Source organism: Drosophila simulans, chromosome 3L (assembly GCF_016746395.2).
Source record: "Drosophila simulans strain w501 chromosome 3L, Prin_Dsim_3.1, whole genome shotgun sequence".
Taxonomy (NCBI): domain Eukaryota; kingdom Metazoa; phylum Arthropoda; class Insecta; order Diptera; family Drosophilidae; genus Drosophila; species Drosophila simulans.
In genome coordinates this window covers 9964158-9977842 of record NC_052522.2, presented here as the reverse complement: position 1 = coordinate 9977842, position 13685 = coordinate 9964158, and the positions used below count along the sequence as shown (strand labels likewise).

The following is a 13685-nucleotide window of genomic DNA, read 5'->3' as shown; positions in this document are numbered from 1 at the left end:
GGTTAGCAGATTTAATTCCAAGCCAGATTCTGATTGTATTACAATGTGGGCGGCAGCACGCCCCTTCCATTCGAAAGTGGAGGAGAACAGAAATATACGTAGAACATTTTCATAAATCATAAAATTTTTGCTTGGCAAATGAACTGCATTTGCCCCAAGTTGTTGAGCTAGGGGAAATGTTTTGTAGGTTGCCAAATGTGTGTGGAGAACTGGGCTGAAATTAAAGTAAATTGAAACTATTTTACCAATCAGTTGAAAAATAAAGATTTGCTTTCACCGAACTTCATTAATCATTTTGGAACTATTTTTAAGTGCTTTTCAGAGCCAAGAGTTGAAGCTAGAAATACCGGAAAATATCTTCCACTTTTTCCTTTTACATTTTTATCCTAATTTCTGAAGTGCATTTTTTATTCGTCGAGTTGGAGTTAAGCTAATTCCTGCAACAATATTTTCTGTGCTACCAAATTGGAAACTTTTGGTTTTTTGCCTTTTCGCAAAGTTTCTAATACCGAGCAAGTAGCGAATGCCGCTCATCAGACTGCTGCCACGCCCCCAGGATTCCCCGACGCCCACTTAACCCCACGGTGACCCAGACTTTTAAACACCTCTGACAATATGTGCAGAAAGTTGATAACTGGAGAAATGTTCTGGGGTCGAGTTGGTTAGGAGTTGTGGCAAACTTTACCGAGATGGACTCACAGCGGGTGGTGGATGTGGAGTGGCGGCCTGAGGTCGCCAAGGTCAGCGGAATGTCGGGCCATAATCGGCTTGTTTAATTAGCTCACTAAGCCTCACCTGGATGGGCATTATGTGGCTGTCGGAATAAGATGCTCTGATTGAAAGTGCCGCGTGGCTTGCCACAAAAGCGACAACTAATTGCCACATAATCAACAACAGCACAGCAGCACAAGCAGCCGCAAAAACAAGGGACAACTAAAGCCCAAGGCCGCAGGCGAGGTTTTTGGGTGGTTCTAGGCTTGTGGGGTGGTGGTGCTGGTGTCACACAACTGAGAGTGGGTGGATTTTGAACACTTGCGCTTTTTACCAACTCAATTTACGCTAATTACTGCCTTTCGCTCCAGCGATAACTGCTGTCAGCTGGCTTGCACCCCGCCAATTTCCCCGGATTTTAATCATCCCGATACCGCTTTCCCTTCAAAGAGCGGGAAATCCCTTAGCCGGCTACCCAGTTTCCCATCTGCCACGCATTTCCATACGCCGCGCGAATTTATATTGTCATTAGCTCTTTTTGTGCCAACTTCAGTGTATATTATTGAAATCCCTGCCTTCTGGCCACATTATCCAATTCGCCGTTAAGTTGTGGAAGAGCTATTCTAAGAGCAAGGAAGAATTTTTAGTGCATGCGCACTCTTTGCCAAATTCCATAAGATTTCTCTTTGATACTGACCCAAGTCTGTCAGTCTTGCTTAAGATATTGTCCAAGGCAGACGGTCTGAGTCCCTTATAGAGACGAAGTACCTAAATATAAATAAATGAGAACCTAACATGCACAGAGCGTAATAATAATAATAAAATATTAAATTACTTAAAATAACAGAATATGTTCTTGGGAAAAATATTATTACTTTTTTCATTTATTAAGAAAGATCTTACGAACTTATGAAAGTATATGAAATAACTTACTTTCTTAAATTAACTTGAGTAAGCTTATTAGTAAGTAAAAAACAAGTAAGATAAGTAAGACATTATATGTTTTTTGGGGTTTGTGATAATGTCCTTTTTATGATCCTTCAATCTCTTAACCAGATTAAATCCTTTCATTTCAAGTTTAAACTAACCTGGTATTTATTATTCTTTTTTAAGAGACCTATAATAATGCTCTCTAGCTGAAATATAAACTGAAATATTTCCCTGCTTTTAAGAACTGGAATCCCTTCGTGTCACTTAACTTCACTGCATTAAAATGCAGTCTTAAACAACTTAACCCCTTAAGAACACGATCGTAAAGTCCGCTTTTATTTGCTTTGAGAACATAATTCGACCTCATTAAGCCGAAACACCCTGTTGCCACTAACAAAATAATCGCTGATTTCCAAAAACTATTTGAAACCTTTTATTGTAAGACCTTGAAAGTGGACAGAGTGTTGTGATTAAAAGAGAAGAGCAAATTAAGAGAGATAAATGCGGCGAATTCAGCTGATATGCTACGCTCGGCACACGATTTTCCCGTCCCCTTTTCCAACGACTTTTCCCGAGCCGAAGACAACGAACCCGAATCGTCGCTGATAAAGGCTCGTGTGAGTTCGGGAATCCCCCCGGAGGCCCCAACAAATGCTCCACTGCTGGCAGAAATCAGTTTCAGTTTCTGTTTCAGTTTCAGCGCGACATCGACGGTGAACGAAAGGCGAAGGCGCGGAAAAGCGCGTGAAAATTCGAATAAAAAGTTGAGGGAAATGTGAGGCCCAAATACGTGAGGCGCGACATTTTCCGGACTATAGTGTGTGTGCGTGTGCATGTGCGTGTGTTTCTGTGACTCGAGGCTAGAGAGTGTGAGTGCAAACGGATAAGAAAAGCGGGCACAATTGGGTCGTAAATTTTGGAAAACGTGTGAAAACGCAGGAAAAGCCTCATTGCCCCATTGCCGGCAGTCGAAAATTGAATGACCTTTTGTCGCTTTTTTTGTTGTTCCAGTTCACTGTTACTGCTGTTGCTGCTATTGCTCTTATTGTTAAGCTAAAACGCTTTCGGCACGCGAATATTTTACGACATCGTCTCCAAAAATTATACACCTAAAAAAGAAAAGCAATAAGAAATCTAACGAAATTCGGTGCGTGTCAGCTGCTTGTCAAATGTGGGGCCAGAATAAAAGCAGGAGAAGAATTCGGTTTGCGGACAAACAAATTATAAAAGTGTTAAACGCCCACACAACGTCCTCCAGCCCCGCCCCCTGGCCATCTCATTAGCATGCAGCAAATTAAGTTGTTTTATATTTAGACCGCCGAGGGGAGCTCAGACCCCAAATACAAATTAACAAATTAAAACAACACACAAATGCCAAACAAAAAACAGAGCCAAACTATCTTTGATCTGCGTCAAAACAAAAAAAAAGCGCTGCCACAAATATCGAGCGTTAATACATTCATTCCTGTGTAATCCAATATTCCGGCCGAGGGGAAACACTAAAAGAATGTGACAAAAATTAATAGAAAACACATAAAATATTAACGGAAAACAAGTGTGCCGGGAAATTTACGACAGACTGATCACAGTGCGTATGCGCAATGTGCGTCGCCGCAAGATACGGAAATATATCTCTCGTATGGGTATGATAAGATGTTGTGGCTGTTGGGGAAAATTAAGTTTCCTTGGGAAAAAACTTTCGCTTGTCTCAACTGCAGTTGTTGATGGAAAAGTTTTGTCGAGTGCCAAGCACTTTGGCTTTTCAACGATTTTACTTTTGCCCCAGCACCATTGTGTTGTGGGGTATCAACTTTTGAGGCCACGAGCTTATGTGCAATCCTGGCCTGACATCCCCAAACACAATTAAATTGTTTCCTTTCTTTGTTCTCGCACATAATGCCATGTAGCCAATAAAATGCGAAACCCTTCCTCAATAAAATATTCATACACCAGGAATTAACCGGCACACAATGGGGCAGAAACAAAAGCAAAGATTGCCCACGGGCATTGGATGGGTGTGGGTGGCAAATTAAGCCCACCCGGAACTAGAGTTGCCTCCTAATCACAGTTACTAAGCATTAGAGCAGACACTGCCCCCAAGCTGAGAGGCAAAATGCAGAGGCTTACAATTAGAGAGAGAGGCAAGAGGACTCTCAGAAAGAGAGGGGATAGTGGCAACGAAGGAGATGGGCATAGCAATTGAGTGCGTTAACACTTTTGAGAGACACTGCTGACGTTGGCAGGAGTCTCAGACTCCGTCTCTGAATCCTGAGTCCTTGCCTCGGGCCTGGCCCTCCTGGTTTCCACATTCCGGAACCCCCTACCCCGCCCTAATTCCATTACGGAAGCAACAGTGACAAGTGGCCAAGGAATCCAGCCAGGATTCCCAACAGGAGCAGCATGTCAGCAGCAGCCACTTCTGATTGAAGTCGCACACAGAGGTTACTGCAGGCAAAAAAATTTGAGATCAGGGATCAGATCTTTTTAAAGGATTTATTTTAAAACTATAGATTGTTTTTAAATACATACATGGGATATCAGCAATATTTATTTCATATCAATGAATTATGAGTTTGTGCAAATTCAGTTTCACAAATTTAGTATTGTTTGAAGTTGTTTGCTTTTAAAATATTGGTTTATTTTTAATCAAAAATAATAAATCTTTAAAAATCTTTATAAAAAAGGCCTATTCAATTGTTTCCATTATACATAATTAGTATGCATTGTTCCATGCGAAAATCTTTCCTTTGTTTCACTGTACGGGCTGATTAATTTTTTCTCTGCATGTCGAATGAGTCCTGCAGTTGAACTCGGACCTTAATCCCACCCTTCTGCTCATTAGTGTGTCTGTCTCTTTGCTGCAGCGGAGTTTGCAATTAATTAAGTTTTAATTAATTTCACACAGAGCAAGAGGGAAAAATTCGAAAGGAAAACACACACCGTATTTCAGGGGCGTGTGAAAAAGGCAATTCCCCAGCAAATGTTTAACAAATTAGATGTGAGGAGAAGTGCCCGAGTAGCAGTAAAGTTTTTCCCCTGGGCAGGGCAATTGATTGATGCCAAAGTGAATGGATGGCAGCAGGTCTGAAAATAGCCTCAGCCGGAAGATGGGGCGTTACTGCTTTGAACAGTTCTCCAAGAACGACTCATAATTTTGGGGCCTGGGGGCGGAGAATTATTTTCGGATCCGGACACATGCCACCGAAGTTTTGGGAAATGAAATATGCAAGGGCAGCTGACCAGAGAGACACTTCCCTTCCAACTTCTGTCGAAAATTGATTCTGGTTTATGCATTAACCATTATTAATTGTATGATGTGAGCAGGTCCTTCAAAGGAAACGGGATTGGGCGTGTAATGCTCGTCTAATTTGTGGTGTAAACTTTTGTGCGCTCATGGAGAGGGAAAAGGATTCCATTTTAGTCGTTCTTTAGCCTGAAATAGTTCTCCTTACTCACAAGCTAACTAGTAATTGAAATCGATAGTTGATTGCTTATAGAAGCAGCTGTTTTATTGGTTAGCACAATTTTTAAAATCTTTTCGAGAAAATCCTTGTTTATGCCATAGTTTATTATCCATTAAAGTCTGGCTTATCAGTCTCAAAATGAACACAAATTTAATCAATTCATGTTCCACAATATCAAGGGTGATGCGACGAAAAAAAAAACAACGAAAAACCGGACAAATGAAATGCCTTTTAAAGCTCTTTAGCCCCAGACGAAAATCAATTCTTTTTGGGTACGTTCCAGGCGGAAAGAAAATAAAAAGTTGTCCATGGAAATGCGAAACGAGTCGGGCAACAAAAAATATTATTTCGGCCTAGGACGAGCCAAAAGAGCAAACACAAGTGCAACTGCAACTGCAACAAGCAGCAGCAACAACAACAGCGGCACCAGCAACAAGGACGAAAAACAACAAGGACGATTCTGAAAAAGTTCAACAAACGAACGTTAAAGGATTAAATTGTCTGCCATTGATATTAAGTGTTTTAAATGTCATTGCAAGTGTTTAATTCACGCGAAACGAAAAGAGAAAATTGAAAACAGGCGCAGTTACAGAGAGAAAAATTTGCATATAAAGCTGCAGTCTTAATTTTTATTTATAGCGTAATTTTAATTTAAACCTTGAAAAGAATTTTTGTAGTGTAGCAATAGGAATAGCAATCTTCAACCTTTTTTATTGTAATAAAAGCTAATTAAGCAAGCATGTTTTAAAGCGAATTATAATTTTTCTCTCTGTAGATTAAGCTAATAGAAAGGAAGACACAAAAACGTGTTGTGTGTGAAAAAGAGAATTCAAAACAAACATATATTGCCGTAGATCAAAGCTCGCAAAGCCAAGTGCGAATTGATAGGACAAAGTCAAGACTGATAAAGTGAAAGAAAAAAGAATCGAAGGAGAATTTGAAGCAGAGTGCAAAGGTTGTAGCTGCAGCACTAAAAAGAGACCACAAACCGAGTGGGTCATCGCAAGATGTTGACCCTGTGGACGGCACTTTTCTGCTGCCTGACGGGTAAGTCAAATTCCCCACAGGATCCTCCCATACAGGACACACAACTCATCCCATAAAGCGCAGTCTGCTTAAGCATGCATAAGATTATCAGCAATATATATATATAGCTATATACATATACAATATAGGCCTCCACCAACCCGCTCAAGGTTGTTATTGTTGCCGCCTCGCCGGGCGCTGAATCCTTTTAAAAACATTTGTGGTTCGGGCTGCGAAAATCCTGATTTATGTTTCTGCCTGCTGCGTTGTCCTTGCAATCCTGTGCTGCTGTTCTGACATGGCCACTGCCAACCGCAGCAGGAGCAGTGAAAGCGATGGGTACACGCAGAGGAAAGTCTAGTACTATAGGTCACTAGAACTTACTATTAATTCTTACCTACTGCCAACTATTTTTAATAATATTAATAAAATTTTGATCTTTAAAGACATACTTAAAGGGTTATATCAAAAATATTCTTATATTAATGTATATTTATTTATATAAAATATTTATATTTTGGGTAAACTTTAGCATATATTTTTCACAGTGTAAAATTGAGAGACCAACGCGGAGCCAAAGCAAACAAATGCGGTCGCTTGCTGGTCGCTTGGGGTCGTTTTTAAGGGCATATCGCATAACAGCAGCTCCTGTGAGGAATGAGGGGTTAAGGGTTATGCTGTGCGGAGTGTGGTGGATTCATGGGGTTAAGGATGAGGTGCTGGTGTCACTGCACTTTAAATTTTAAACGCGCTTCAAACACACACAAATTGCTTCCTACACATAATTATGCATAATTGAAAAGTGTAATTATGCCCGAGACTCCGACTTTATGAGCCGCAAACTTTGCGCTCAATCAGGCGGACAGCAACAGTTGTGAGTGGTTGGAGGAGTGGGTGGTTGGGTGGTGCTGATGCCACACAGGGCCAAGGGAGCCACCAGTCGACCCACTCAAACGCAATGTTTATGAGTCGCAAGTCCTTTTAATTGCGTGCTGCCTGCGCGGAGCAAAAGGGCAAGAAAAGCGAAGGAGCGTTTTATTTTCCCCAGATAGATTTACCTCTTCTCCTATTAAATTTCATCCTGACATCACCAGACTTTTCTGCGAAATGGCACTTTCTGAGAAAAATAGGATATATAGCATTTGAAGTCATTTATAAAGGGATTCATTTATAATCATTTTACTGACTTTAGATATAAAACAATTTTCTTTAACAAACGTAGAATAAAAATATTTTCGTTTGCCGTACTTTTTTTTTTAAATTAATTGGTAAAAAGAGTTTTTAGTAAATACACAATATTCCAGCATGTTTTGATACAAGCGTAAAAATATGAATTTGCGTTGGCAGGACGCAACATTTTTTAGCGAGATCTTTATAAATGGATTTTTTCCCTGACGCTGACATATATGTGTGTCATTCGATGTCGGATGGTTATGTAAGCAAAAACTTATCGATCCTAACACTATACCTGTACACTCGCCATCCATTTGGCTTTATTTCTTTGCCATTCCCGGCAGCCAACTTTTCATTGTTTGTGTCCTTTGTTTGGGCTTTTGCTCCTGCCAGTTTGGCCATGTGTTTTTATTGCATTAATTTTTATGGTCGCTTGCTTTTGTTGTTCTTTAGTTATTGTTGTTGCTACTGCTCTTCGGGATGTTTTTTGTTGTTATTTTTATTGTTGCTAGCAGCGTTACCGTCGACTGCTCTTGTTTTACTTAGCTGCGTATGCCCCAAAGTAATAAAGCGAATTGGTTTTCCTCAAATAATTTCCATTTTAAATCCAGTTCGCAAATCCCCGCCCACTTTGGTGGATTGCTGGTATTTTCTTTCACTTTTTGCTGTACTTTTGGATTTTCCTTTCCGCGTTTTGTTGTTGTTATTTCGGCTGTTGTGGGCGCTAAGCAAAAGTGGCTTCACTTCCCGCATCAGATTGTTTCTAAAGTTTTCGCCGAGATTTGTTGTCGTTAGCCAAAAAGTGGCAAGTGGCATCGGCAATTGTTTCTCTTCCGCTGATCCCTATGTATATACCCTTGTATATATATATACTACTTGAATATTCCATCTTCGAAAGCCTCTTGATGGTCTTGTACTGTCAGTTGTCAAAGGAGGCCTCAAAATTTAATTGAAATTTAGTGTAAACACAATGACAGCCAGTCGATTATCCTGCTGCGGCTGCTTCAGTAGCTCTTGCTCCATTTCCGTTTCCTTATCATTTCCCTGTTAAACTCGTTGGCAGACTAAACTCACAATATGTTCAGACCTACGTGTACTGAGAAATAAATTCTAAATCAGTTTGAACCAAAAAATAACATATATATGCCTCCTTATAAAACAAATCATAGAACAATCAACAGAATCGTATATTGTTATTTCCTTTAAGTAAAATCGAGTAATATTCAATATTATTTTTTAATATTACTAGAAATTAAAACAAATAGTTTCATTACTGATAAGAGTATATAAATTTGAAAGTAAATATGGTAGTAAATTTATCTGTCTGTATAATTCGCTATATTTCCCGGGTAAATCCTTTGCGCGCAAATCCTGTCAACTTCGGCTTGACTTTCCAATTTGCCATCGTTCGCCCCTTGTATGTGTCAAAAAACTTGGAATCGGCCCCCCTGACTGGTGCCCCCTGACCCCGCAGAACATAACATTTCACACGTGTCACTGAGCAGTGAGTTGTTGGCTGTCAAGATGCCACAGCTCCGCCGCCCCGATCGTCGTATCCTGCGAGTCCTGCGAACCACCGACAGGAATCTAACCCGCTGCCAAGACAACCACCAACGAAATGGGGAGCCAAACTGTATCGGCCCAGTATTAGCATTCACTCACTCGGCTAGCAGGCCACGCCCCCAGCCGCCCACTCTTGCGATTCGCCCTACCCCCCACCCTCCCGCAAGTTGTTTGCCTATTTGCTTTGTGCATATGGAAATGAAATGGCAAACAAGAATGAGAGCTGAAGTGGAGCAGGGAAAGTCAGGGAAAAATTACGTTGACACAGGCAAACGCTCTCACACACACACGCACACATATGCGCGGGAAAAGAAAGGCTCAATCACACCAACGCCAAGTCAGACTTTCACCGCGCACAACCCTATTTTCCCTCAACTTACAGCAACAGCTTAATGCAATTATCAACTGTTTCCTTTTCAATTCACTTCACTAGAAAAGCGATTCAAATTGTTTAACATCAAATTAAGTTTTGAATGTTAAATTATATTTAATCAATCATAATTTTTTTTCTTTAGATATCTAAAGAATGCCAAACTAGCAATTACATTTCAGCCTCCACATAAAGGTAATTTCATCTGGCCAATTTAATCCAACAATTAAACTTCATTACGGCATTACAACGATTACAAATCAATAAAAGCTGGACAAAATGGGATTTGTGAGAGTAGAGTACTTAATTAGTACCATGGCTACCGAATAGTTGGACTAATTAAAACGAAAGCTTTGCTCAATTTAGTTTTATCACTTTGAAATGCAATTAAATTACTTAAGGCCATTAAACAACCCTTGGCAATAAGCAAAGTGTGCAGCTGTTTGAAGATTAAAGCGCCAATGGACGGTTCATAATCGCACTGATTAACGATATGACATAACTCAGCCCTGATACTGGAGACTCTTTCTCACGCTCGAGCTTAACCCTTTTTCTTGCCAATTGCCACCAAAAGCGTTGATTGCCCCTTTTTAACCCTTTTTTAAATGGGCGAGAGCTCGCTCGAAAAACTTGAAAATATTCCAGAGCTCCTCGTGTTTCGCCTTTTTGGGTTGGCAGTTCATTTCAATTGTTTTTTTTTCTGTTTGGCTGCCATTTGTATCCTTTGTAATAGGGTTGCCTATTTTCAATTCTCCCCCCTCCACCCATTTCATTTCTTTATTTTGCTTATCGGGAAAGCGGCAACAAAAAGCTGAGAAAAATAAAAGCGAATAGGAGCATGAACAAATTGTTTACGGATGTGTTTGCGACCCGCTCCTCTGGCAACAAAAAATACAAAGGGGGGCTAAAGCAAACCCCAAACCAAAATCGAGAAAGGATGTAGCAGAAATTCATAACAAACTACATTTCATGGCTTTGTGTCTGTGTGCTGAGGAAATTCACTTGACTTTTGGCCACCGTTTCTTTCCATTTTCATTTTTTTTACCAATTTTTTCTTGGCTTCTTCGGCATAAATAAGCTCTGGGCCAGGCCAAATCGGACTGCTGCAGTTGTCGCCATTCTGGGGCAACAATGGCCAATAGGTAGCGCACACAAACACAGGAGCATGGGTATTTTGCCATGGCCCTTATTTATGGCTATTTGTCGGCGGAGTTGGCCAGGACTTTCATGGCATCTTTATGGCCCCTAACTATATATGCATATCGCAGCATTGGAAGTTTGCAACTTTAAAGTCAACAGACTGCCGGTCGCAAAATATGGGGAAAAAAACACACACTTCGCCCAAGAAGTTTACTTTGCAGTTTCAGTGGGCTTTACTTAAGCTTTTTGCTCAACTTTTCGTCAAGTTCTTGTGTTTGGCTATCCGTTGCCAAGGGAATCCTCTTAATCATCTTTGCCAATAAGTGTTGAATAAATGTGTATCTTATTTATTGCATATTTAATCCCCATCTAGCTCCCGACAAAACCAACTCGATTATTAGTTTTCAGGCTTATTTTTCTCTGGCTCGATATTCAACGTCAATTGAAGTCAATTGTTGACATATTTGCCAACAGCAGACTTCCACAACAGTCTCCCTTCGAGCCTGGCTGGCTTTTATTATTACGCCAAATTGATTTTGAATTTAGTTCAATGTTTATGGTCAAATGATTTCATTTTTGTGTCAGCCAATGGGTGGTTGAAGGTGAGCCACGGCAGGACCTCCCTCAATTTTTGCCCTTTGTCTAACTTATAAATCATTTGTGCGGCGATGCGTAAGCAAACACGCCCCAAAGAGCTTTAAGAACCGACTGGACCGAGGGATAATCCAGGGGCCCAAAAATAAATATGTATGTGAAACGAGGTAAAAATGAAAAGCGATGCCCCGAAAGTAATCCCCAATCGATTTACAAAATTCTAAAAAAAAAAACCAAAAAAACAGAGGATACAACGAAGTGTAAAGGAGAAGCGAGACTCATTCAATGAGTTTCCGTTCGCCATTTGGTGACTTTGAGCGAGGTTCCCTTTTTGCTTTTTTGCATAGAGGAAGTCTTCTGGTGTCGGGGAATACGTATACATTTTTTATGTATTTCATATCCATTAAGTTCAAAGCGAAAGATGTGTCCGGACAGGCGGCAACATCGGCGGAAGCCTCTAATGTATTGGCTCCGACTCCACTTGGGCTCCCCTATACTCTGGATGCTGCTGTGGCACCTCCAGTAAAACCACCCCGAATCACCCTGCACCACCCTGCACCACCCTGCACCACCCGGAAGCACTCTGCACCACCTAGCTCCTCTGATTGCCCCAGTACGGTCCGCTTTTCGCCCGGCGACGTTGAAATTTCAATTACTCAGGCAAAATGATAAATGAACTTGTAGCCGCAAATTTTTGCTTTGCCTTTTGTCTCGGCCAACTCGACCTCCCTTGTCCCTCTGCTGGCACTTTCTTCATTCTTCTAACCAAAAGCCATTACGAAGACAGCCCACTAAGTGTGTGGGCGTGGCAGAGACAGCGGCATGGGCAGACATGTGTGTATTATAGTGTGTGTGCAACTTTTGCCAGCTCCCCAAATGTTTGACAGTTTTTCGCACGAAACAGACCAGCATAGTGGCTCATTAAACTTTACCAACTATTCCGGCACAAAGAGCCACAAAAAAAGCATGTCTTGGCTTAAATAAAACATTTTAGGAAATTATTGTCTGGCGAAAACGATGTCATTTGGTCTCTTAGTTGCGGTACAAAAATAATTTGTACTGTGTTCAATTTTATACTGGCATTTTTACACTTGCTACATTGTTTTTAAAACTCACGAACGAAAAACTGCTTATTATGCATAAAGTTGTTTGTGGGGTAATATATTTAACTACTTCTTTTGTTCAATGCATGTACAAAATGTTAGTTAGTTAAAATTGAATCCTTTTTGGTTACGCTTTAAAAAAAAAGTAAGGGAAACGCCCTTTGCTCGCGTTCTTAATTTCCCCACTTCCCTCGCTGCTTTTCACACTTAAATACCCTCTAAGTGCATACTTTTTAAACGCACTGTTTGAGTGTGTTCAACAAAGTTTTACTGCGAAAAGGACGAGAAGGGAGAGTGGTCCGGTCCTAGTTTATTTTAATAATATTTGCTTGGCCTGCAGCCCGAGTTGTCGTGACTGCAGTTGCAACAATGCATTAATGCATTTCTCGCTGTAGTGGTAGCTGCAATTGCAGCTGAAGTTGCACTGTGGCACTTAATTAGCGACTGAAAAATGTGGCAACGTTTCGGATGGCGCAGCATGTTGGCGGGAATTGAGTTAATTAAATAAGCTGGCATGACAACTGCTACTAGAGCGACTTCATTAGGTCCGAGGGACTTCAACGCTCGCCCGCCCAATTCGACACACATGGGCCCACTCCACACGCCCTCGAGAATTCAATCACTCAACAACGAATTCAACAATTTCCAGACACTCATCAATATTCAGGAGCTGTTTTGTTTGTTCGTTGTTATTTCCGCCGATGCACAGGAGGAAAATTTAGTTTGCTCAGTAGAGTTTACTATTTCGTTATTCGTTTAAATATGGTATGGATCATGAATTAAAGTGCACGTAACTATCGATGTCTTATCCAAGTTCTCCTATCAATTTATACATTTTTTTTATAAATTAAACTATACCATCCTTTCTGTGCTGTCTGTCCAGGTTCCAACATTCTTACTCCGGCTCAGTGAGCCACTATAAACTCCTTTCGACATCCACTTAATTGCATTTCATTCATAGCTAAGCAGCAGCCATCCTGTGGAATGGAAAGGGAGAAAGGTGTCCGTAATGGTGTGAAGTTTTATTTCCCTTCAATGCCATTTCACACTCGCTCCAGCGAATTGGTTTAAGTAGAATGCAAAAACAGCGAAACAAAAGAGAACTGAAGGCTTCAGGACTCGACTCTGAAATGACCATTAAAAAGTTGCTTACACACTAAAAATATTGCTATATGTTTACTGGGTCATAAAAAGGCGTAGTTTAATTAATCATTAATATGTTTATGGAGGTGAAAGAACGTCTACCTTGTACACATGCTTGAAAATGTGTGGCGCTGTGAGTCTTGTAGAATATATGGGTCATAAGTTTAGCTTCCTAATAAACTATAATAAAAATTTGTCAGAGGGTATTAAAATTAACATATTTATCTAAAACAAAAAGTACAAAATTCAAAGGTTACGTATATGCCCAACGCATACTCATTTCAGAGGCGCCAGGACAGAATGCAATGCCAAGTGGATGTTTGGGTGTTCGGTGGGTGGAGTGATTGCGGTGGGTGGGGTGGTTTTGGATTCGCAAGGTTGGTGGTGCCAAGTGGGTGGTGTCGACGCGGCAGGCTGTGGCTGTGAAAGGGTGCAAAAGTGAGGGAAGCTGCCAGAACAGCGAAAGAG

At 40.8% G+C, this 13685-nt stretch overlaps 2 protein-coding genes across 8 annotated transcripts in view; one reads left to right on the top strand and one right to left on the bottom strand.

The window, feature by feature from the left end:
• LOC6737519 (kin of IRRE-like protein 2) overlaps positions 1 to 13685 on the bottom strand; it is a 228628-nt gene that overhangs the window by 17757 nt on the left and 197186 nt on the right. The window lies entirely within an intron of this gene.
• Positions 2310 to 13685, top strand: part of LOC6737527 (zwei Ig domain protein zig-8) — a 38968-nt gene continuing 27592 nt past the window's right edge. The window contains exons 1-2 of one of the 7 annotated variants that reach the window (XM_039293993.2): positions 2310 to 2416; positions 5960 to 6152. In XM_039293993.2, the coding sequence (XP_039149927.1) occupies positions 6113 to 6152 (40 nt within the window). In that variant the 5' untranslated portion in view covers positions 2310 to 2416; positions 5960 to 6112. Of the gene's footprint in view, positions 2511 to 5880; positions 6153 to 13685 lie in introns of all 7 variants that reach the window. The other 6 variants (XM_039293994.2, XM_039293991.2, XM_039293990.2 and 3 more) reach the window with 6 other exon arrangements.